General features: G+C 41.9%; 2 protein-coding genes and 2 pseudogenes across 3 annotated transcripts in view; 2 read left to right on the top strand and 2 right to left on the bottom strand.

The window, feature by feature from the left end:
* The window catches only part of LOC120926518, a 574,555-nt pseudogene that overhangs the window by 229,924 nt on the left and 320,815 nt on the right, over positions 1 to 23,816 (top strand).
* The window catches only part of LOC120928403 (zinc finger protein 300-like), a 1,021,177-nt gene that overhangs the window by 706,769 nt on the left and 290,592 nt on the right, over positions 1 to 23,816 (bottom strand). The window lies entirely within an intron of this gene.
* Positions 1 to 23,816, top strand: part of LOC120926655 — a 391,741-nt pseudogene that overhangs the window by 229,925 nt on the left and 138,000 nt on the right.
* Positions 4,959 to 9,556, bottom strand: LOC120928412. Its single transcript, XM_040339513.1, has 3 exons — positions 6,734 to 9,556; positions 6,208 to 6,644; positions 4,959 to 5,438 (listed from the first exon to the last, which is right to left on the bottom strand). Exons 2-3 carry the CDS (start codon positions 6,637 to 6,639, stop codon positions 5,010 to 5,012), a joined length of 861 nt encoding a protein of 286 aa, XP_040195447.1. The 5' UTR covers positions 6,640 to 6,644; positions 6,734 to 9,556; the 3' UTR covers positions 4,959 to 5,009.

Genomic DNA, 23,816 nt, shown 5'->3' with positions numbered 1-23,816 from the left:
AGTCAGAATTCTGAGATTCAAAGTCAGAATTCTGAGATTAAAAGTCAGAATTCTGAGATTAAAAGTCAGAATTCTGAGTTTCAAAGTCAGAATTCTGAGATTAAAAGTCAGAATTCTGAGATTAAAAGTCAGAATTCTGAGTTTCAAAGTCAGAATTCTGAGTTTCAAAGTCAGAATTCTGAGATTAAAAGTCAGAATTCTGAGATTAAAAGTCAGAATTCTGAGTTTCAAAGTCAGAATTCTGAGATTAAAAGTCAGAATTCTGAGATTAAAAGTCAGAATTCTGAGATTCAAAGTCAGAATTCTGAGTTTCAAAGTCAGAATTCTGAGTTTCAAAGTCAGAATTCTGAGTTTCAAAGTCAGAATTCTGAGATTAAAAGTCAGAATTCTGAGATTAAAAGTCAGAATTCTGAGATTAAAAGTCAGAATTCTGAGATTAAAAGTCAGAATTCTGAGTTTCAAAGTCAGAATTCTGAGATTAAAAGTCAGAATTCTGAGTTTCAAAGTCAGAATTCTGAGTTTCAAAGTCAGAATTCTGAGATTAAAAGTCAGAATTCTGAGATTAAAAGTCAGAATTCTGAGATTAAAAGTCAGAATTCTGAGATTAAAAGTCAGAATTCTGAGTTTCAAAGTCAGAATTCTGAGATTAAAAGTCAGAATTCTGAGATTAAAAGTCAGAATTCTGAGATTCAAAGTCAGAATTCTGAGATTAAAAGTCAGAATTCTGAGATTAAAAGTCAGAATTCTGAGATTAAAAGTCAGAATTCAGAGTTTCAAAGTCAGAATTCTGAGATTTAATATCAGAATTCTGAGTTTCTAAATATAGTAGTCTCTATTAGGAGGATTTTAGGAGCAATTAAGAATAATGTAGTAACACCCATAGACCATCATTCTGCAGACATACAAGTCTTTTGCTCTGTATATAGATCTGTAAATCTATTTTAGTTACAGCATACAGTATGGGGAAGCAGGCAGTGCTGGGCTCTCTGGTTCCTCCATTTGCTGTCATCTGCTCTAACATAAAGAGGGATGCTGAAAACGAGTGTATTGTCTGTGTGTGAGTGGGGGGGGGTGACACAGCTTCCATAGATAACAGAACACAATGCACCCCAACTTTAAGGAAACATTGCACTGTTGCCCCAACATGAGGGAATTGTGAATGGCTAGAAGGCAGAAGGACAATGTGTGTCTATGGTCAGAACGGCTTGATCATAGCAATCACATGTCTGGACTAATTCTTACAGAGAATGAACCCCATATTAAACCTAAAAACACAGTAGAGTTGTATGATTTGGGTTATAGCTCAATGGTTAGAGTAATAGACTTCTGTGTTTTTAAGTTTTGGGTTTGAATCCAGCTCAGAGCTTAATTTTTTGAAGACATATACATTTTCAATATATTGATTTACTAATATTGGTATTGGGACATCTCTATTTTAATCTAAGAGCAATGTATAAAATAATATGTATATATACATATAACTAAAAAACAAATTGTGCTGTCTCCTGGATTCGAACCCACAAAATATCAATCACAAGTCTGTCACCCTATGCATTGAGCTATTTCTCAAGCTATATACCTGTATTGATTTTTATGTGTAATATGAGGTTCATTCTCTGTAAGAATTAGTCCAGACATGTAATTGCTATAATCAAGCCGTTCTGAACAAAGACACACATTGTGCTCACAATTCCCTCTTGTTGGGGCAACAGTGCAATGTTTCCTAAAAGTTGGGGTGCATTGTGTTCTGTTATCTATGGAAGCTGTGTCCCCCCCCCCCCCCCCCACTCACACACACAATACACTCGTTTTCAGCATCCCTCTTTATGTTAGAGCAAATGACAGTAAACTGTGGGACTGTAGAGGAACCAGAGAGCCCAGCATTGCCTGCTTCCCCATACTGTATGCTGTAACTAAGATAGATTTACAGATCTATATCTAGAGCACCAGACTTGTATGTCTGCAGAATGATGGTCTATGGGTGTTACTACATTATTGCTAATTGCTCCTAAAATCCTCCTAATAGAGACTACTATATTTAGAATCTCAGAATTCTGACTTTGAAACTCAGAATTCTGTCTTTTTAATCTCAGAATTCTGACATTTAATCTCAGAATTCTGACTTTGAAACACAGAATTCTGACATTTAATCTCAGAATTCTGACTTTGAAACACAGAATTCTGACATTTAATCTCAGAATTCTGACTTTGAAACACAGAATTCTGTCTTTTTAATCTCAGAATTCTGACATTTAATCTCAGAATTCTGACTTTGAAACACAGAATTCTGACATTTAATCTCAGAATTCTGACATTTAATCTCAGAATTCTGACTTTGAAACACAGAATTCTGACATTTAATCTCAGAATTCTGACTTTGAAACACAGAATTCTGTCTTTTTAATCTCAGAATTCTGACTTTGAAACTCAGAATTTAGTATTTTTTTTTTTATGATGGCCCCAGGGCTCTTCCATATTAAACTGTGTTTGCGAACCAATGGTTTTCTTCTTCCAACAACTTGTGGCCCACTGCATGCACCGGTTGTAACGATCACAAACAATTGTGAACGTCCAGTACCACAGATTACATACCCAGAAGCCCTCTCACAAATGCTTTTATACATGGCAAAGAATGTCCAAAAAACTGTCATGTTGACTACTCAGTTCTATGTAATGTATCCACAGTTTTCTTTTGGATGATCCCCCACTTTGAAGGGGTGCAGCACCAAACAGCCAAATAAACCAATTAAAAAACAAGTATACTAAGCAAATATGATTGGATGGAGGCCTTCATTTTGATTGTTGCCCTACATCCCATCATATTGGCTTTTTGGACAGGCCTTACTGTTTTCCAGAACTATGGGAGTGGCAGTTTATATCCATGTCTTACGCTTCTGTGTGTTGCGGTAATGGGCATTCCTATCCCAGGTTCACGGTTCTATTAACTGTGACTGTTCATATTCTTTCCTTTATGTGATTATAGGCTTTTAGGAAATAGATACCGTGTTGCACAACGCGCATCACCAGATTTTCAATTTCAATTGGCCTACGAGTTGACACTATAGAGCAGACTGCACAGGCAATGTATAGTGTCGAATCGCAGCAACGCTAGTTTTCTTACATTTGGTGATATGCATTGTGCGGACAGAGGACCAGTTTGGGAAGCCGTGAAACATATAATTCAAGGTTGAGAACTCCCAGTTCTGCAGTTCTGCAAAACTGTATTCCCACTCACTTTTTCAGTTTATTTTTTTGGTGTTAAAGCGGTGGTTCACCATTAAATCACATTTCTAACAATACATTCGGAAGTCTGCTTACACTGCGGGTAGGCTGTTTATTTTTTTTTTTTTGCCTGCATTGCTTCATATCGCCGTTTAACCCCTCGACTTCCGGGTACGAGTCTTCTGGCGGTGGACATTCCTAGTTGATTGACTTTCCATCCGAGCAACGCATACATGACGTCACGACTTTCCAAAAGAAGCCGAACATCGCTGCGCAGGCGTCGTACAGAGCCAACTCTATACAGCACCTGCGCAATGACGTTCGGCTTCTGTCGGAAAGTCGTGACGCGCAGTATGCGCCGTTCGGAGGAACGTCAATCAACTAGGTCCAGCAAGACTCGTATCCGGAGACCGAGGGCGATATGCGATATGATCGAGGTATGTACGGAAAAAAAAAAACAGCCAGTGTAAGCAGACATCAGAATGTATTGTTAAAAATTCTTTTTAAGGCGAACCACCCCTTTAAGAATTTTCCTGCTGTATAATAGGTTTGGTGTATTTCTCCTATCCATTTTCTGGATTTGAAACGGGTATAACAATGAAACTTTTGTAACGCAAAGTTAATATATTTTTCAAAAAATACAAGACTATAATGCTTACATCTAGGGTTGTCCAGATACCGATACCAGTATCGGTATCGGGACCGATACCGAGTATTTGCGGGAATACTCGTACTCGCGCAAATACCCCCGATACCTAAATAGAATACTTCCCCCCCCCCCTTTCCCCCCCCGCCGCTGCCGCCGCATCGCGCCTCCGCATCGAGGGACATGGCTAGAGGGACATTGCTGCATATGTGAGGGACATGGCTAGAGGGACATTGCTGCATATGTGAGGGACATTGCTGCATATGTGAGGGACATTGCTGCATATGTGAGGGACATTGCTGCATATGTGAGGGACATTGCTGCATATGTGAGGGACATTGCTGCATATGTGAGGGACATTGCTGCATATGTGAGGGACATTGCTGCATATGTGAGGGACATTGCTGCATATGTGAGGGACATGGCTGCATATGTGAGGGACATGGCTAGAGGAACATGGCTGCATATGTGAGGGACATGGCTAGAGGGACATGGCTGCATATGTGGGGGACATGGCTGCATATGGGGGGGACATGGCTGCATATGGGGGGGGACATGGCTGCATATGGGGACACATTTAAAAAAAAGTATCGGTATTCGGTATCGGCGACTACTTGAAAAAAAGTATCGGTACTTGTACTCGGTCCTAAAAAAGTGGTATCGGGACAACCCTACTTACATCTCATGTTGAGTATGGGCTGTAATAGTTGTTATTAGTTTGAAGAAAATGTGAGTGTGTATGTTACACAACCTCATAATGTTAAATATGTTTGTTCTTAAACATGTAAGTCTTAAGAATTGCACAATGTTTGTGTATGTTTCACACTTTTTATATTTTATACAATATGCATATCATGCCTTCATATGCACGTTTAGCAAACAACATGCTAAAAGCAAAAATAAAAGAATTTACACTTCACATGACTCCTTGCATGTTTTTGGGAAGGGGAGGGATGTGCACAGATAAAGAGTACAATATATGATTTAATGAACAGAATAAATAAAACCATTGTCAAACACTTTTGCTATGTGTTAAATATTTCACAATGTATTGTCTCAACATAGATCAGGCATACGTTGTGTGATATTTATTATTGAAAAATTAAAACCTTACACTACAACTCCAACATTTGATGAAAAATTATATGTTGGTATAAGTTGTACCCCAAGGAGAACTATGAACTTGGCCGGAGGGATATTGCCATTGTCCAGTCTGGTGGTTGGATGCTTGTGTTTGGGCAAAATGCATGGGTGCCTGGTAAGTTGTTGGTGGCTGTTCCTCTATTAATTTTGTCTTAGCGCTCAATTCTCCTCTGATACCCTTTGCAAGAACTTCTAAAACCAGTCTCTCTGCAAATTCTCTTTGTTGGTCAGTCATTTTTCTATGCTTGTTGGCAATCATGACTCCGAACCCATCAGATTCATCGGACTTGTTCTGCAATGCCGATGCAGCCTTATCCAGAAAGGAACATGTAGCCGAATCTAGACTTCTTTTTTTCTTCCTAGCCAGGGGTGGAGGAGCAGGCCTGGACGTGAACATGTCTTCTTGTGATTCTTGCTCCTGCAGAAGCTATAACATTTGGACATCAATTGCATTGAAGTTGTCAGTTATAATCACATTGTGGATATGACGGTGCAGTTATTGTAACCTAATTTTATCAAAAATGTAATATCTTCATATACTGTACTTTGTAACTTTTCAGGAACATATAATTACTATTAAAACTAGATATATACATCTATCTAGATAGATGTGTATGTATTTATCTATCTAGATAGATGTGTATGCATTTATCTAGATAGATAGATGTATGCATTTATCTAGATAGATAGATGTAAGCATACATCTATCTAGATAGATAATACAAGTTGCACATATGTATTAGGTGTGAGCCATCCTTGGTGATGAAGCAAATGCTCTAAAGTGCTCCAATCTTTATATAATGTAGGTTAAAATCACAATTCCCTGTGAAGTTTGGAGACCATGAGCCATGTATTGGATCATTACATGTGGTTCAACATGCAGAATTCTATCTATATGCATGAACTGTTTAGCCCTTTTCATCATTGCTAGTCACTTCACTAAACATACTTTAAAAATCCGGCTGTGATGGACTTATAGACAGATGTGATCAGCCAAGGGATTACAACTGCACTTCCATTTCCCCCAAGTGAGTGCATGGAAACGCGCCCAGCAGTAGGTGCACTGTTCCTTTCATTTGTAAACGTTATGTGGCACATAATGTGCTAGTATGTTGATACTAGCACCTTTTCTTTGTTAGGAAGAAAGCATCATACAAAAAGAATATTATATGCCTAAATGGGCATTATACACTGACCTGTGATATGGGTAGATCTTCTACATTGTCCTGTTCCTCATCCTCTGAGTTTGGAGATGCAGCAGATGTTCCTGAAAGGCTGCACACTGATGCTCTGGCTTCAACCTGGTCTGTCAGAAAGCGCAGACTGTCATAATACCACAGCCGTGGTTCATAAATTTCATCTGTTCCTGCCCCAGATGTCTGTGAAACACGAACCTTGTTCAGTTCTTTTTTGAATACGGTTCGTATATTGGCAATTTTATTCCTCACATAATCAATTGTTGGATTTGGGCACACCGCTTTACACAGTTCGACAAGTTTACTCAGGGCTTCATGTTTTTTATCACGGTTGGAATAATCTTTAGATTTTACTTGCCATAAACAGGGCAGCTGCCTGTACATTTCAATGAACTGGGATAAAAAATCAGGGGAGGTGAACTTGTCCGGCATGATTCCTGCAAGAGAAGGTTTTAATGAGGTCTGACAATTGGTTAAGTTATACAATATTTACATAACATCCAGCAACATTGTCACAACATTTTACCTCAGTTCGTGCTGCACTACAATTCGTAGCAGCGTTCTTTCCGGGAGCGTTCGCTGTTGCCGCGCCCGGTTATCATTCACCACACGAGCGTACGTCTGCCGTCCGTTTATTATGACGTCAGTACGATGCGAACGTAGTGCGTAGACAACGTATCTTCGTAGGCTGCGCGCACGGAATGTCTGTTGTATAGTCTGCTATTAATGGTTTTGGTCAACTGTTGGCATGGCTGTACAATTTTTCTAGTTTAACTTTGTCATTGATTTCACAACGGGTTTGGTGGGTACCTAATAAAAAGCAGAATCATGTCATGAACTTGATCCTTTTTTTTGTGTTTTAAACAGTTAGTTCCCACCACATGATGTGTTTATTACTCCAAATTAGGAAAAGGCACAGTGTGAACCGTGAAATATTTCATTAAGAAATAATTTCCCTGGAATGAGGTGTGTACGATTATCAGGAGCTTTTGATGCATTTTTTGGTGTGGGTATTTTTTGGAGGTGAAGAACTCACAATGTGCCCATAGAAAAGTGGTCACAGATGGGCAATTAAAATATGATACTAAAGTCTATTTAAAGGTGGGCGCGGAAATGCATGATTAGAGCAGTTACATGTGAAACTAGTGACCATTGCTAGGTGTCCACAGTGGGCACTGATAGGTGGCACTTGTTGGGATTTGAAGTTGGCACATGATGATTTCACTTTGGTGGCACTGGGTGCCCAATATGACGTGGAACTAATGAGCAAAGATGTTGATAGCAAAGATGTCAATAATATGTAACATACAAACAAATACTCAGGTTTTTTTTTTATTGACATGGCAATGTCATCCAAGAGCAAAAGAACACATATAAGCATTAAACTTGACAAACAGTCCTTTTAAAGAGATGGAGTGTGAACAGTGCATTTGTCCTGTATTAAAACATGTCACATGTCATACTGCCATGACACTGCCCCCTGACCTATAAAATAATTCATGTAGTCCAGGCGGCATTGACAGGCACTTTGGGATGGCAGCCTGGAATGTGGCAGAGCCAGTGGTGTCAATTGTGTCGGTCTGGCATTGCTGCTATCTCGCACAACTTGGACTGATGACATTGTCCCGCGATCATTTTGCTGATCCGCATGAATGTATCCCTGTGCATGTCGCCGCAGGAAGTTATGTAGTACACAACAACATAGCACAATTTGGTCAATTTTCTTTAAAGATAGATTAATGGTCGTCTGGAATATACGGAAACGGTTGGCCAATATTCCAAAAGCGTTTTCCACCACTCTACGTGCTCTTGACAACCTGTAATTATAGATCATTTGGTCAGGGGTCAGGTTGCGCTGTGGGAAGGGTTTGAGGAGATGGTCTCCTAAACCAAATGCATCATCTGCCACGAACACAAACTTTAGACCTTCCATGGTCTCATTTTGGGATGGCAGATTCAGAGACCCACTTTGGAGTAATTTGTAGAATTTAGTGTGTTCAATCACACTTCCATCGGAATTGCGTCCATTTTTTCCAATATCTACATATAAAAACTCATAATTGGCATTGACAACGGCAAGAAGGACAATGCTGAAAAAGCCTTTATAGTTATAAAAGTAAGAACCAGAATTGGGGGGTGGTGAGATCCTTATGTGTTTCCCATCAATTGCGCCCCCACAATTGGGGAAATTCCATTGGTCTTGAAATTTCTGCCCAACCTCCATCCATTCAACAGCATTTCTTGGAAACTAGGAGGAAAAGGAGAGATAAACAGTATTTAATTTTTTTTTAGTATACAAAAAATATATGAATATGTTTTTCAAAACAAGGTTTACAACTGCTGATGGCTTGTTTGTTCTCCTGTATTTGTATGGCTTCTAAACAAATGTCACTTTGACGTTAGGGGTAGTTTCAGTGTCATGTGTTTCCTAGTCCAATTAAGCACAAGCCTGCTCATATATGTGTTTATTACCTAGGACACTTTACATCTTCAGGGAAATTGCGGCAACACTTCATTGAGGTTATAGAAACAAGAATGGTAGCGTTGCTTGCAAGTGACCCCAAACTGACTAGTGTAATTCTAAAAATGCATAGATAATAAACTTCACTGTACCTTTAGATATTCATCCTTCAATGTTTGGATAAGGGCTTCGCAGGTTTCAGGGATGATCTTGCCCAGTGACTGTGGAGATATTCCAGTGGAGAATTTTAAATCCTGCAGACTGCGTCCAGTTGCCAAGTAACGTAAAGTTGCTATGAGCCTTTGATCAGCACTTATTGCTTCACGCATCACAGTGTCCTGCTTCTGAATATGTGGTCTGACGCATGCCAGTAAATGCTGAAAACAATCATCATCCATTCTCAGATAATTTCGGTAATCTTCTGGATTTTTTTCTTGAAGATCCCTGAGCAAGGACATGTGGGAATATTTCTCCCGATTCATCAGCCACTGTTTGGTCCATGTCCTTCTATTTTTTTTTTCTTCTGGCTAAGGACCTTTTGGATGGCCATGACTCCAATCATTGCAACTGCAATGTTGGTATTTTGGTGCCCCGGCTCCATCCTGTCCGAACGACCGTGCCACTCCGAAAGAAAATACGTCTCGGCAAGAAAGAAAGGACGTGGTGGCCCGAACGAGCTACCGTAGTTCACAGGAAAGTACGTAGTAGCCCGAAAGAACGCTGGTTCACAAATGCTATGCTGCGGGCGTGGCTACAATGGGGTCAACCGTACATTACATCACTACGCAACGACGTAAATCCGCAAAGAACGTAGGCAATTTTGGTCGTACGATCATAATCGGGAGTTTTTTCGGAAATTGTGGTCCCGATGCGACCAGCTAGCGGAAAACATCGTACGACACATCGTACGACAATCTGATGGTGTGTATGGGCCATCAAGCTCCCTGCTGGTTGCTTAGCAGCAGTGGAGCCTTCTCTGACATTATGATCAGGATGCAATCCAGGTGATGCTGTTAGTCAAATCCTAGTGTTAAATATCAGTGATTTTATTGATCAAAGCCCACACTTTACAGGCCCACATGGCTGCGGAACATACGGGTGATTATATTTATGTGGTTGTACTCTTGATGCTAATAAATACTGTGTTTATTAGATTTGACTGGGAGCATCACCTGGATCACATCCCGATCAGCATGTCAACAGAGACGGTTATACAGCATTACTGCTGCTAGGTGACCAGCTGGGGGCTCGGCTCTCTATAACCCAGTGTTTCTCAATTCCAGTCCTCAGGCCCCCCCAACAGGTCAGGTTTTCAGGATTTCCCTCAGATGAAAAGGCTGTGGTGAGGTGTGGTAAGGCAGTGAAACTGATCAAATCACCTGTGCAAAATAATGGAAATCCTGAAAACCTGACCTGTTGGGGGGGCCTGAGGACTGGAATTGAGAAACACTGCTATAACCAATAGTGCCAGCTTCCTCTGCATGCACCCATAATGTCACCAGCACTAGGTCCTAATAGACTGCCGCCGCTGCCAAGGATACAGACGCCAGACCAGCGCTGGGACTCAATAGCAGGGACAGGACAGCTGGGGAATCCCACAGTGGCAAAACACCAGGGCCCGGTGGCAAGACAACCTTTGCAACCCAAGTTCTCCCACTGCTTTGGACCCTTATATTTTCTTGGTGTGCTGGGACATATCTCTTGTTTTCTGCCACCCTGGGGGGGCCCCAATATAGTAGGAAGGGAGCTCACTGCAGAACATGTGAAAGGGCCAGTTGTGGGATTGTAGTAAAGGGTCCCAGGATATATATATATATATATATATATATATATATATATATATATATAAAATTGCATTTTATAGTTGGGCCCCCCTACAATTTTTTCCTGTCCCCCCATGTGCCCCCCTTAAATACGAAAGCTGGAGATGCCCCTGACCCAGGGGTATTCCAAGAAATCTGCCAATGTTGGGGATGGCCAGAGGTCGACCTACTGGCATCCAGGTTCAACAACAAGCTACAGCAGTTTGTGTCCCGAACAAGCGATCCTCTGGCAATCGGAACAGATGCTCTGATAGTTCCATGGAGCCAATACTCCCTGGTTTATGCTTTCCTTCCGATCCCTCTCCTTCTAAATTTGTTGCACATGATTTGGAAAGAGGGAGTTCCAGTCATTCTGGTGGTATCAGCCTGTCTCAGAAGGCCCTGGTTCCTGGAGATTGTGAGACTAACAATGGATGGGCCATGGACGCTTCCACAGAGCCCCCCCCCGATCTACTGTCTCAGGGTCCTATATTCCACCCCAATTTACAGTCTCTAAATTTGACAGCATGGCTATTGAAGCCAGGGTGTTAAAGGACCGTGGCATCTCGGGACCAGTAGTATCTACCCTAGTAAATGCTAGAAAAGCTGTCAATAGGAAGATCTATCTTAAGGTCTAGAAGACTTTTATATTGCTTGGTGTGAAGCCAAAGAATGGCATCCCATGTGATTGGGAGACGTCTCTCTTTTCTACAGTCAGCTGTAGAAATCAAATTGGCTTTGGGTACATTCAGAGGTCAAGTTTCGACCCTATCAGTATTCTTCCAAAGGCCTTTAGCCTCCCATTCATTGGTCCGAACATTTATGCAGGGGGCAACTTGATTGCTTGCCCGTATTAGGCCGCCTATGTGTCCTTGGGACCTGAACTTGGTGCTGTCTGTATTACAGAAACAACAATTTGAACCTAATAAGGAAATCCCATTAGACTTGCTGTCATGCAAGCTAGCCTTCCTGATGGCTATCACCTCGGCTTGGAGGGTGCAGAGTTGGCGTCCCTGTCATGCAGGGAACCATATTTAATTCTTCACCACGGGTCGTGTTAGGACCTGTTCCATCCTTTTTGCCAAAGGTGTTGGCCTTTCATTTAAATCAGGACCTTATTTTGCCTTCTTTTTTCTCTCAGCCTCGTTCTGCAGAAGAGAGATGACTGCACTCCTTGGACGTTGTCCGGGCAGTCAAGGTTTATTTGTCAGATCTGCGGAGATCCGAGGATCAGACTCTTGTTTTTGTTTTACCAAAGGGACCCAAGAAAGGGCAGGCAGCTTCCAAGGCTTCCATTGCCAATTGTGTCCGTCAATTGGTCATTCAGGCCTACGGTCTAAAACATAAAGCTCCTCCTTTTAGGGTGAGGGCTCATTCTACCAGGGGTGTAGGAACCTCCTGGGCTTTTCGCCATCTGTGGCTCAGATTTGTAAGGCTGCTACCTGGTCTTCAGTGCATAGTTCACAAAATGTTATCAAGTGGATGTTCGAGCAGCCGAGGATTTGGCTTTCGGCCGCAGTGTTCTGCGGGCTTCCGTATAAAAACTGATGGCTATTGTTTGGCAGGGTGTCTCCCTCCGCTCAAGGCTCTGGGATGTCCCATCAGGTATTGAATATTAGCCTGACTCTGTGTCTCATGATGTATGAAAAAAGAAAATAGTATTTTTACGTCATACTTACCTGTAATGCCGCGTACAGACGGTCGTTTTTTGCGATGAAAAAAAACGACGTTTTGAAAAACGTCATTTCAAATGACCGTGTGTGGGGAAAACGTCGATTTATGTCTTGAGAAAAACGACCAAAAAAAAATTCGAACATGCTCGAATTTTTTGTGTCGTTTTTCAAAACGTCGTTTTCTGTGTCAATTAAAATGATAGTGTGTGGGCAAAACGACGTTGAAAACGACGTTTTAAACCCGCGCCTGCTCAGAAGCAATTTCTGAGACGGGAGCGCTTGTTGTGGTAAATCTACTGTCCAGAATGGCTTCAGCACATTCGTTCGTTTTAATAGTAATGAAGAAAAGACTGCGCAGCATTTGACACAATGCATTTAAATGCTACACTAAAACCCTAGTTTGTTGTGGCTCATCTTGTTACATAGTTCTGACAACCTTTTTTGTTTTTGAATTATTTTTGTTAATTTTCTTTTTTTTTTGTTTATGCACATCTCCATGTCCCTTTTTTATTTTGGGTTGTTTAATGTATTTGAGCAAATGAATACCATGTTTAATGTTTGTTATTTTGGAGTGTGTGAAGTCACCACAACAACATAATATCTTATTATGCAAATTACCCACAAGGAGGTTGTTGTCCCTTGTTAATTTTTTTTTTTTGGTGAAATGTGTTTGCCTCCTCACTAATGATCTCTATATATGTTTTAAAAAAACACATGTGAACTTTTTTCAGAAACAAATACATTTATTCATGTATAAAATAAATAAAATAAACTTAAACACATCTGTCAAACCAAAACATATCCAAAAAAAAAAAAAAAGCCCGGAATAAAGTAAAGGAGACCCTGCTTGGATTTTGCAAGGCAAGGGTCCAGCAAGCAAATAATCCAGGCTGGCAATGCCAATGTTTTGGGATTAGGGGCACCATCTCCTCACTTCTTCCTCTTTGGTTGAGGCTTCCCTGCAGGCTTCCCTGCAGCCTTCCCTGCAGCCTTCCCTGCAGCCTTCCCTGCAGCCTTCCCTGCAGTCTGCCTCCTCGGGGGCTGGGTTTCATGAGCCAAGTTTGTGGCAGGAACCAGAGCAGGCTCAGGAAGAGGAGGAGAAGGATCAGGAGCAGGAGAAGGAGCAGGAGTAGGAGAAGGAGCAGGAGAAGGACCAGGAGCAGGAGAAGGAGCAGGAAGAGCAGAAAGCACAGGAGTGGGAATCAGCCCAAGATCTATATTTTCATGTAGGTTGCCCAGTGAGGCCATGCTTATGGCCTTGAATATGATGTATTCGCAGCGCACACGCTGGGCCCGCTCTAGATTTTGTAGCTTGGCTGCGATGAGCGCTGCGAATCCCTCTTCCTCAGATGGTTGTTCTCTGATGGCCGCAGCTGCTTGACGGAGAATGGCCTGGGTCTCCTCCTCCATTTGCATCAGTCTCCTTGTTCTTTTTCCTGGAGCGCGAAAAGGAGGGATCTGGGAGATGCAATCCCGCCTGCGTGACTCCTGTATCCCACTGGGGCCTGCCACCTCCTGGCTCCGAGTGGCCTCTGCCTCACCCTGTCTCCTTGTTGGGCCTGCCACCTCCTGGCTCCGAGTGGCCTCTGCCTCACCCTGGCTCCCTGTGGGGCCTGCCTCCTCCTGGCTTTGCTCTGTGTGTGTCTACAAAAAAAAGGATCTTATTTAATTTTTTGGCTTCATTAATCACACACATTTTACAAATCATGACATATGCGAAGTGAATGCGGAAATAGATTTAAATGAGGCCCGCCATCCCTAATTATGTTGCCCCTTACCCAGCTTCAGATATTTGCCCCCTGGAGTTGTGTGGGGGGGGGGGGGGGGTGATGCTGACTGAACCTGCTAAGTAGGGTGCGTTTCTCAAAGCTAGGAATGTCTGTTTAGTTAAAAAAAAGTAGAAAAAATGTTAATGAACACAAAGTTTGTTAGATATCTGTGACCCCTTCCAGGTGTCTAGCGTTTACCCCCCTAATGGCGTAACATAAAATTACCCACAATCATTATGACCTCTGCATTTATGTATCTTGTCCCCATTCTGTTTTGGCCGTATTGGCTATTGCTATTTTACCAATGTTTTGACAACTCAGCTAAATTTTACACCACTTGTAACCTACATTTCTAATCATTATTATACTTTGCATTTCATTAATTAGTATTAAAATGCAATACCTGGCTCGATGGGTCACAATCTGTGTCCTCCATGAAGTCTAGATCTTCATCAGATGTAGCCTGCTCTTGGCTGCCGGGAAGACTGGACTGATTCCTTGGGGGAAGGGTAGACACGGATGCCCGTGTTTCGAGCTGGTCATCAATGAACTGCATCTGACCATAGTACCACAGGTTGGGTTTGTAGATGCTGTCAGCTGCAGCTCCAGATCTCATAGAGGCCAGGACTTGTGACCGTTGGGTCCTGTAGGTGCCCCTAATCGAATTAATTTTGTTTTTGACCGTGTCAGTAGTTGCGTGTGGGAGCCTTGGGCTAACAAATGCAAGCAGGGTCTCCAGTGCTTGCTTCCTGGCATCTTTGTTTTTGTTGATTTTGCTTTTTGTTTGCCAGAGCACAGGAAGTTCTTTCCAGCGTTGTATAAACTCCGTGAAAAATTCTGGCTCCTTGAAGGGGTCCATAATTTCTGTATGTAAAAATTAAATAAAAAACAAAGTGTCAGTAAAGCCACTACTACTACAACAAGCTTTTACCCCAGGGATCTGCAATTAGTGGACCTACAGCTGTTGCAAAAGTACAAGTCCCATCATGCCTCTGCCTCTGGGTGTCATGCTTGTGGCTGTCAGAGTTTCACTATGCATCATGGGACTTGTAGTTCCGCACCAGCTGGAGGTCCGAGAATTGCATTTCCCTGTTTTACACCATATCATCTAGCCCACAAACTGATCCACTCTTCAGTAATAGAAATGTCAAAAATAGAGTTACGTACCGTCGTATTTCACGATCGTTTACTTCCGCCTTTTTCTTCAGACTGTATACGTCGCTTTCAATGACGTCGGATCCCTTTAAACACTGCGCACGTGTGACGCAACGCACGATACCCCGCCCCTGACGTTCCGTCTCGTCCTTTACACGCCCCTTTCTCGTTCTTTTTTTGTGGGTGTGATTTATGGTGTTGGAAGACAAGCAGCAAAAAATGTCAGGCTCAAGACATGAGGTAGGCCAGGCCCAGGCAACAGGAAGATCCAGGCGGAGGTACAAGGCCAAAAACATGGCATTCCAGGAGATGGTAGAGATGGTCACCATCTTCACTAATGAAGATTATGATGGGAAGCACGGGCCTTACCTGCACCCCAATAAGGTTAAGGCGGACATTACTGATAAAGTAATCAGAAGGCTCCGGCAGAAATTTGGTGAACGCAGGTCAAAAGAACAAATAAGAAAGAGGTGGTCAGACCTGAAAAAAAGAGAGCCAGAGCAACTTCGGGCAATAAAAAGATTGATTCGAGCAAAAAGTAAGTGAATTTTATGTTCCCTAATTTTAGGTGTTTGTTCTTTGTGCCATGTGCTTTTCCATTCAGGTTGAAATGTATTTGTGTGGGCACTAAAAATTGTCGTATGTGTTGTCGTTCATTCGTTAATTTAACTAATATAAAACGACGAGATTCCCGATAATTTGCAACATGCCTATTTCACATGGACAAATTGTAGTGCAATCACTGTATCAGCCACAAATAAAAACGTATTTGTCTGATTTATGTTATAACGAACGACGACTCATACGACCATTTCCTGTGTTCCCAAATATTCCAGTTACAAAAAATTTATTGGGTTTAATGTGACATCAATTTGTAAACATTTATGTACATGTTTACCTAATTAGATCTTAATAATTTCGATAGAAAATATGCACAAAAAGGACAGTATACTCAGCAGAGGATTTATACACATAGGGATTTATTTGTTTGAAAATTGTGAGCTAAAGTTTTATTATAAAATTTTTCCATTGTGTTTTCCCTTTCTTCAATCTCGTAGGGCGAAAGGAAGCATCAAGGCAGGACGCAAGTTCACAAGCCACACCCCCGAGGGATCTTGATGAATGTGAACCTGCCACCACATCTGGTAAAGTATCATATTCAAAAGATACCCAGGTAATGTAGATGTAGGAGAAACATATTTGTAATACATGGTTTGCTTGCACATTTCAGGAGCAACTCGTGCTGGCTCCTCAATTGACAGGGACACTGCCCAGCTCCTCATTGCCGAAATTTGGTCCTGCCGGGAAAAGAATGAAGACCTACAGATAGCAGCCCGGAAAATAATAAAAAATGCAAAAAGTGTTGAGGTCCAGTTGAAAAATTTACTGGATGTTTTGGGTAGGGTGTGAAAAAAACCAAAAAAAAAAATTAAAAAATGATTTCATCTCATTCTTGAATTTAAAAAAAAAAAAAAAAAAAAAAAAAAAAATGTTATATGTTTACTGATCAAAAAAATACAAAAAAATGAAAAAATAAGATTTTATATGTTGATTGATCAAAAAAATACAAAAAAATGAAAAAAAAAGATTTTATATGTTTACTGATCAAAAAAATACAAAAAAATGAAAAAATATGATTTTATATGTTTACTGATCAAGAAAATACAAAAAAATGAAAAAAAAAAGATTTTATATGTTTACTGATCAAAAAAATACAAAAAAATGAAAAAATAAGATTTTATATGTTTACTGATCAAAAAAATACAAAAAAATGAAAAAAAAAGATTTTATATGTTTACTGATCAAAAAAATACAAAAAAATGAAAAAATAAGATTTTATATGTTTACTGATCAAAAAAATACAAAAAAATGAAAAAATATGATTTTATATGTTGATTGTTAAATAAAAAAAAACTAAAAAAAAAAAAATGTGATTTTACTTGTTCGACCAACCAAAAAACACATGTGAGACTGAAAAATTGGTTTCACAAAATATGTAAAATAAAAATTATGCAGATCAATATATTTGTGGCTTGTTATTTTAGATCAATGATGACATTAAACCTAAAAAAAAGTGAAATTTAGGCTGGGAACATAGAACGAGGAAGGATATTTAGTCCATCCAAAACACATGCAACTATGATAACCTAGGAGACAAAGAAAATACACAAACATTCAAAACAATAAGAACAAAAAATACAATGTTTCTTGCATAAAATATTTATTATGTTCATTCACCAAAGATCAGGCATTGGAATGGCCCCCCTACCCATAAAATAGTCAACATATGCCTGGCGCACTGCACGTGCATTTCGGGGGGCCAAGCCTGGATGGCCTGCCTCATGGGCCGCCTCTGGGACATCAACTCCCTCATCAGGCAATAATGTCAAATAATTTGAAGAATGTCTTCGTAGAAAGTTATGTAATATACAACAACATAAAATAATATTGTTCCACTTATATTCTGCCATGTTTATGGCGGTTAAAAACAAGCGAAATCGACTGACCATAATGCCAAACGCATTTTCAACCACTCTTCTGGCTCTGGCCAGCCTATAATTAAAAACCCTCCTCTCATGGGTGAGGGCACGTTGGGGAAATGGCCTCATGAGGTGGGGACCCAAGGCAAATGCCTCATCACCAATAAAAACGAAGGGCAGCCCCTCTTCATTATCCTCCGCACGTGGCAATGCAAGGTCCTCCGCCTGAAGCCGTTGGGCAAACTCGGTCTCGGCAAAGACCCCGCCGTCTGACATCCGCCCATTTTTCCCCACATCAACATAGAGAAAGTCATAATTGGCAGACACCACCGCCATCAGTACGACACTGTGGAACCCTTTGTAGTTGAAATAATGGGATCCAGAATGGGGTGGTGGCACGATGCGGACGTGCTTGCCATCAATAGCTCCTCCACAGTTTGGAAAATTCCATCGCTGAGAGAAGTCCGCTGCCACAGTCTGCCATTCCTGTGGTGTTGTGGGGAACTGTAAATAAAGCAGAAATTTTTTTTTAAGATAGTACATTACTAACAGAATATCAGCAAAGATTATTGGATCCTAAAAATAAAAAATATTAGTTCAGGTATTATTGTAAAAACAACAATATTAAGGGATCACTAAGCAGATTAATCACACCCTCTCATGGTAAGAAAAATTAACATAAAAGTGTGATGGGGGCCCCCCCCCAAGATCAGTTTGTGACCTCCAAAAAATGATGGTTTAACATCAAATTAATACAAATAGACAGTTACAAAAATAACATTGGGGGGGGGGGGGGGTTGGTCGTGCACTACAATGGAGGAAAAAAATCAAGGGGGATATAGGGACTAAGCTAGGTGGGTTTGCCACTAACAAAATAACCCAAAATGGACATGTGGCCTATATAAAAGATGCATGTAGGACCCAAAAAAAATACAATAATACATGCATGGAGACAAAGGTAACATTACCAGCATATTATTAAAAAAAGGTTAATTAGGGACTGTTTAAAAAACAAAAGAAGAAACATAGTCTATGCATTTAAAGGACAGAACTTACCTTAATATAGTCCTCCTGCAAAACCTGGATTATGGCAGAACACGTCTCCGGGATTATGACGCCCAGAGACTGGGGGGAGATGCCCGTCGAGAACTTCAAGTCCTGCAGACTTCTCCCTGTTGCAAGGTATCGCAACGTAGCAACTAGCCGCTGCTCAGCAGTTATGGCTTCCCGCATATTGGTGTCCTGCCTGGTGATATATGGCGACACCGAAGCCAAAAGCTGCTGGAATACGGGGTCAGACATCCGAAGAAAATTCCTGAAATCATCAGGGTTATTTTCTTGGATCTCCCGCAGCAGAGGCATATGAGAGAACTGGTCCCTGCAAAGAAACCAGTTCTTGGCCCACAAAGTCCTTCTCCTCCTCCTCAAGGACCGGAGCCGGGATGCAGCACACATCCTAACAACAAGCACAGCACGATCTCGGCGACGAGAACGTACCCGCAACATGGCTAGAAAACGGTCGTCAAATCAGATCGGACTAAAAATTCTGCCCTGAAGTACAGAAAGGCCTCTGAAGAACGACCTGCAAAACAGCAACGTGCACACAAGAACGCACTTGCAAAACAAATACGTCCTAAATACAAGCACTGTATCACAGATCCGACTACAAATACACAAACTGTACGACAGAAAACGAAATTTTAAGCACAAACACTGAAAAGCACGAATCGTCTCTCACCAAACTTTTACTAACACGCAGCAACACGATATCAGCAAAAGAGGGCGTCTTCCACATGCAAATTACCCTTTATAGTCCCGTCGTACGTGATGGACGTCAGCGCGCATTGCTAGAGATTTTTCAAAAAACGATGGTCTGTATGCTACGTCGTTTTTGAAAATGAAGTTTCAAAAACGTCGTTTTTTTCATCACATCAAACGTCGTTTTTTTTTCATCGCAAAAAACGACCGTCTGTACGCGGCATAAGGATTCAGTGCTTGCTACAAAACTGAAGTAACTTCCTGTATGGGAGGGGCTATATAGGGGATCACTTCCTGTCTAAAGACCTTTGGTCTACCAGTGTCCATGTACCTGATGATGGAGTATAACCCAGCAGGTAATGAATGTTAGCCTGACTGTGTCCCATGATGTACTCAAAGAAAAGGATTTTATAGGTAATTATGACGTTAAAATACAAATTTTTCAAAGAATTGTGGGAAAAAATACTACTTCAAAAAACTCCCCATGCCACCTTGGAATGTCTATTTTCCAAAAAGGGGTAATTTGGGGGGTATTTGTACTTTCCTGGCTTGTTAGTGTCTCAAGAAACGATAGAGGCCGTCAGTGCATCAGGTGTGATACATTTTCAGTGATCGGCACCATAGCTTGTAGACGCTATTGAGTAATTGTCATTCAAAGTGTCATGCCGCGTACACACGACCGTTATTCATGTCATTGAAATAAACAACGTTCTTCTCAACGTGATTCCTCTCAAGCCGGCCTTGCCTACACACGATCGTGAAAAAAATGCTCGAGCAAAGCGCGGTGACGTACAACACGTATGCCGGCAAGTAAAGGGGGAGGGTGGGAATGGGGGAATCGTTGCTGAGGCTAAACCCAGAACAAACCCGCCCAATGGAAAACCTTATGCACTTGTCAGTGTTTGCAGCATTTTAATTGCTGCGTTATCACTTGGGCTCAGGGATGCCTGGGATGGATCATTCGCTTGCTCTCTGTCAGCCCCATTTTATATCATTTATTTTTTTACAATTTTACCTTTTATTATCACTTCCACTTTTCACCTTTGTGGATCAATTCCATCAATGTATTAATGCCCTGCCGGTAACAACGCCCCTTTCTGTAGCTTTCCCTGTTGTCTTGCAGTTGCCAATGGAAGTTTCTATGTCATATGTTACCACAGTATAGTGATCATTCTGTGGGATTTATCCTCCCACTATTTATATGATTGTAACTTATGTTTTAATAATGTTTTTTTTATTTCTTCTTCCCTTGTATATTTAATACCCTTTAAATGTGCGATGCATGTACTGCCCATGGTGCCCCCCCTCCCCTTAGCGGCGGACGTGTGCTTCCCTTGGCAGGGATGCTCATTTAGCCCATCCCCTCTTGCTCATCCATGGCTCGGGGCTTCCCGCCCCCTGGCCTGGTTTGACCGCACATGCGCAGTATCGCGGTTCGCGCACCTGCGCAGTGTAGGGAAGCAGACCCGGAGACGGCGTTGGGGCGTGTCCTGGTTGGGGAGCTCATTTAACGGGCCTCGGCCCGTGGATGAGCCAGCGCTGATCTCGCACAGGTCAAGCTCCAGCGAGACACTTCAGCCAGGCCATCACCGGCGTCCTAGTGGGGACTTCTCTGGGAGCCTTACCCTTAGTCCATGCATTACCATGCATTCTTTGTCACAGATATGGACACCTCCATGGATGACAGAACACTGGTCAGCCACCAGTTACACCGCACTTCTCTCCCCAACTATCCCCCATACGTTCGGCATGGCTCCTGCCGTGTCCACAGCCAGCCCACCTGTCCCCTCACCATCGGGAATCCTTGTTTTTGTTCTCGGCCCCCTATGCCTCCTTGGATGCCAATTGCTGTGGTGAGTTCCATCTCTGACCACCCCTATGGGTTAGCCCTGTCCCCCTCCCCCTGCCTCTCCTTCCTTTCCTTCCCCTCTCTTCTATTTCCCCCCCTCTCCCCCCCCTTTCTCCTCTGTCCCTTCCCCTTTTCCTCCTCTCTTCCTCCCTTCTCTCCCCCTTTTTCCACCCCCCTTCTTTTCTCCCCTGTCCTTCTTTTCCCCGTTCCACCCTCAATTCCATTCACGTACTGGGCCGCTCCTAATTTAGTGTATGCCATTTATTTAGAGATCAACGCACCATCCCCCACGTCCGCCGCGGGGGGATAATCACCTGGGCAGACTTGGCTCTGCGCCTGCTTCGTTACACATTGGGTAACATTTTCATTGTTATGTATTATTTAACCCATTGCTGAACTGTATTATTGTATTTTATTTTTCTCATTGCATTATTGTCCCTTGGATTGGTTCTCCTGAGGAAGCGGACACCCCGCGAAACTAACCGAGAATCGACCAGTCTTTTGATGTACATTATTGTTTTAATGCAATATTTTAATTTAATAAAATTATCTTTTTTACTCGTCACCGTTTACCTTGACTCATCAGTACCGAGATATTCCATTTTTCCATTGGGCGGGTTTGTTCTGGGTTTAGCCTCAGCAACTCTTCCCCCATTCCCACCCTCCCCCTTTACTTGTTCATCAATACCGGGATGATGGTACGTTACTACCTTTCTTATCATTTCTTAATTGAGGCTATACTCCCATTTTTTTACGTAAGACGGCACTATAAAGGGGAAGTTCCATTCGGATGGCGCCACCCTTTGGGCTGCTTTTGCTGATTTCGTGTTAGTAAAAGTTTGGTGAGAGGCGATTTGCGCTTTTCTGTCTTCGTGCTTTTCTGTCTGTTACAGCGTGATGAATGTGCGATCTCCATTACAAACGCTAGTTTTACCAGAACGAGCGCTCCCTTCTCATAACTTGCTTCTGAGCATGCGCGTTCCCCCCCCCCCCTCGTTAAAGCGTACACACAATCGGTTTTCACGACGTGAAATAGAAGGATGTAAAAAAAAACGAGAAAAAATAGAGCAGGTTCTTAATTTTTTACGCCCATTTTTCTCGTCGTGAAAATCGGTCGTGTGTACGCGGCATTAGAGGGCTGAAAGATGAAAATTGGTCTGGGCAGGAAGGGGGTGAAAGTGGTCGGTAGGCAAGGGGTTAATTGTACAAACTGAAGATAGAAGATGATTGGCCAACAAGTGCAGCTGCAGATTCTGAGTGCTCCAGTTTTAGTAAATCACACTCAAAGGGTCTGGTATGCATCTTGTGGGGGGACCATAGAAGGATGTCCTGTATATATTATACACCGGAGGACTACAAGTCCCAGCATGCCCTGTATACATTGTATATTATACACAGGAGGACTACAAGTCCCAGCATGCCCTGTATACATTGTATATTATACACAGGAGGACTACAAGTCCCAGCATGTCCTGTATACATTGTATATTATACACAGGAGGACTACAAGTCCCAGCATGTCCTGTATACATTGTATATTATACACCGGAGGACTACAAGTCCTAGCATGTCCTTTATACATTGTATATTATACACAGGAGGACTACAAGTCCCAGCATGTCCTGTATACATTGTATATTATACACCGGAGGACTACAAGTCCCAGCATGTCCTGTATATATTATACACAGGAGGACTACAAGTCCCAGCATGTCCTGTATACATTGCATATTATACACCGGAGGACTACAAGTCCCAGCATGTCCTGTATACATTGTATATTATACACAGGAGGACTACAAGTCCCAGCATGTCCTGTATACATTGTATATTATACACAGGAGGACTACAAGTCCCAGCATGTCCTGTATACATTGTATATTATACACAGGAGGACTACAAGTCCCAGCATGTCCTGTATACATTGTATATTATACACAGGAGGACTACAAGTCCCAGCATGTCCTGTATACATTGTATATTATACACCGGAGGACTACAAGTCCCAGCATGTCCTGTATACATTGTATATTATACACCGGAGGACTACAAGTCCTAGCATGTCCTTTATACATTGTATATTATACACAGGAGGACTACAAGTCCCAGCATGTCCTGTATACATTGTATATTATACACCGGAGGACTACAAGTCCCAGCATGTCCTGTATATATTATACACAGGAGGACTACAAGTCCCAGCATGTCCTGTATACATTGTATATTATACACCGGAGGACTACAAGTCCCAGCATGTCCTGTATATATTATACACAGGAGGACTACAAGTCCCAGCATGTCCTGTATACATTGTATATTATACACCGGAGGACTACAAGTCCCAGCATGTCCTGTGTATAATATACACAGGAGGACTACAAGTCCCAGCATGTCCTGTATACATTGTATATTATACACCGGAGGACTACAAGTCCCAGCATGTCCTGTATATATTATACACAGGAGGACTACAAGTCCCAGCATGTCCTGTATACATTGTATATTATACACCGGAGGACTACAAGTCCCAGCATGTCCTGTATACATTGTATATTATACACCGGAGGACTACAAGTCCCAGCATGTCCTGTATACATTGTATATTATACACAGGAGGACTACAAGTCCTAGCATGTCCTGTATACATTGTATATTATACACA

This window comes from Rana temporaria, chromosome 2, assembly GCF_905171775.1.
Source record: "Rana temporaria chromosome 2, aRanTem1.1, whole genome shotgun sequence".
Classification (NCBI taxonomy): domain Eukaryota; kingdom Metazoa; phylum Chordata; class Amphibia; order Anura; family Ranidae; genus Rana; species Rana temporaria.
The sequence above is the reverse complement of the archived record's forward strand: the minus strand, read 5'-3'. Positions and strand labels throughout refer to the sequence as shown.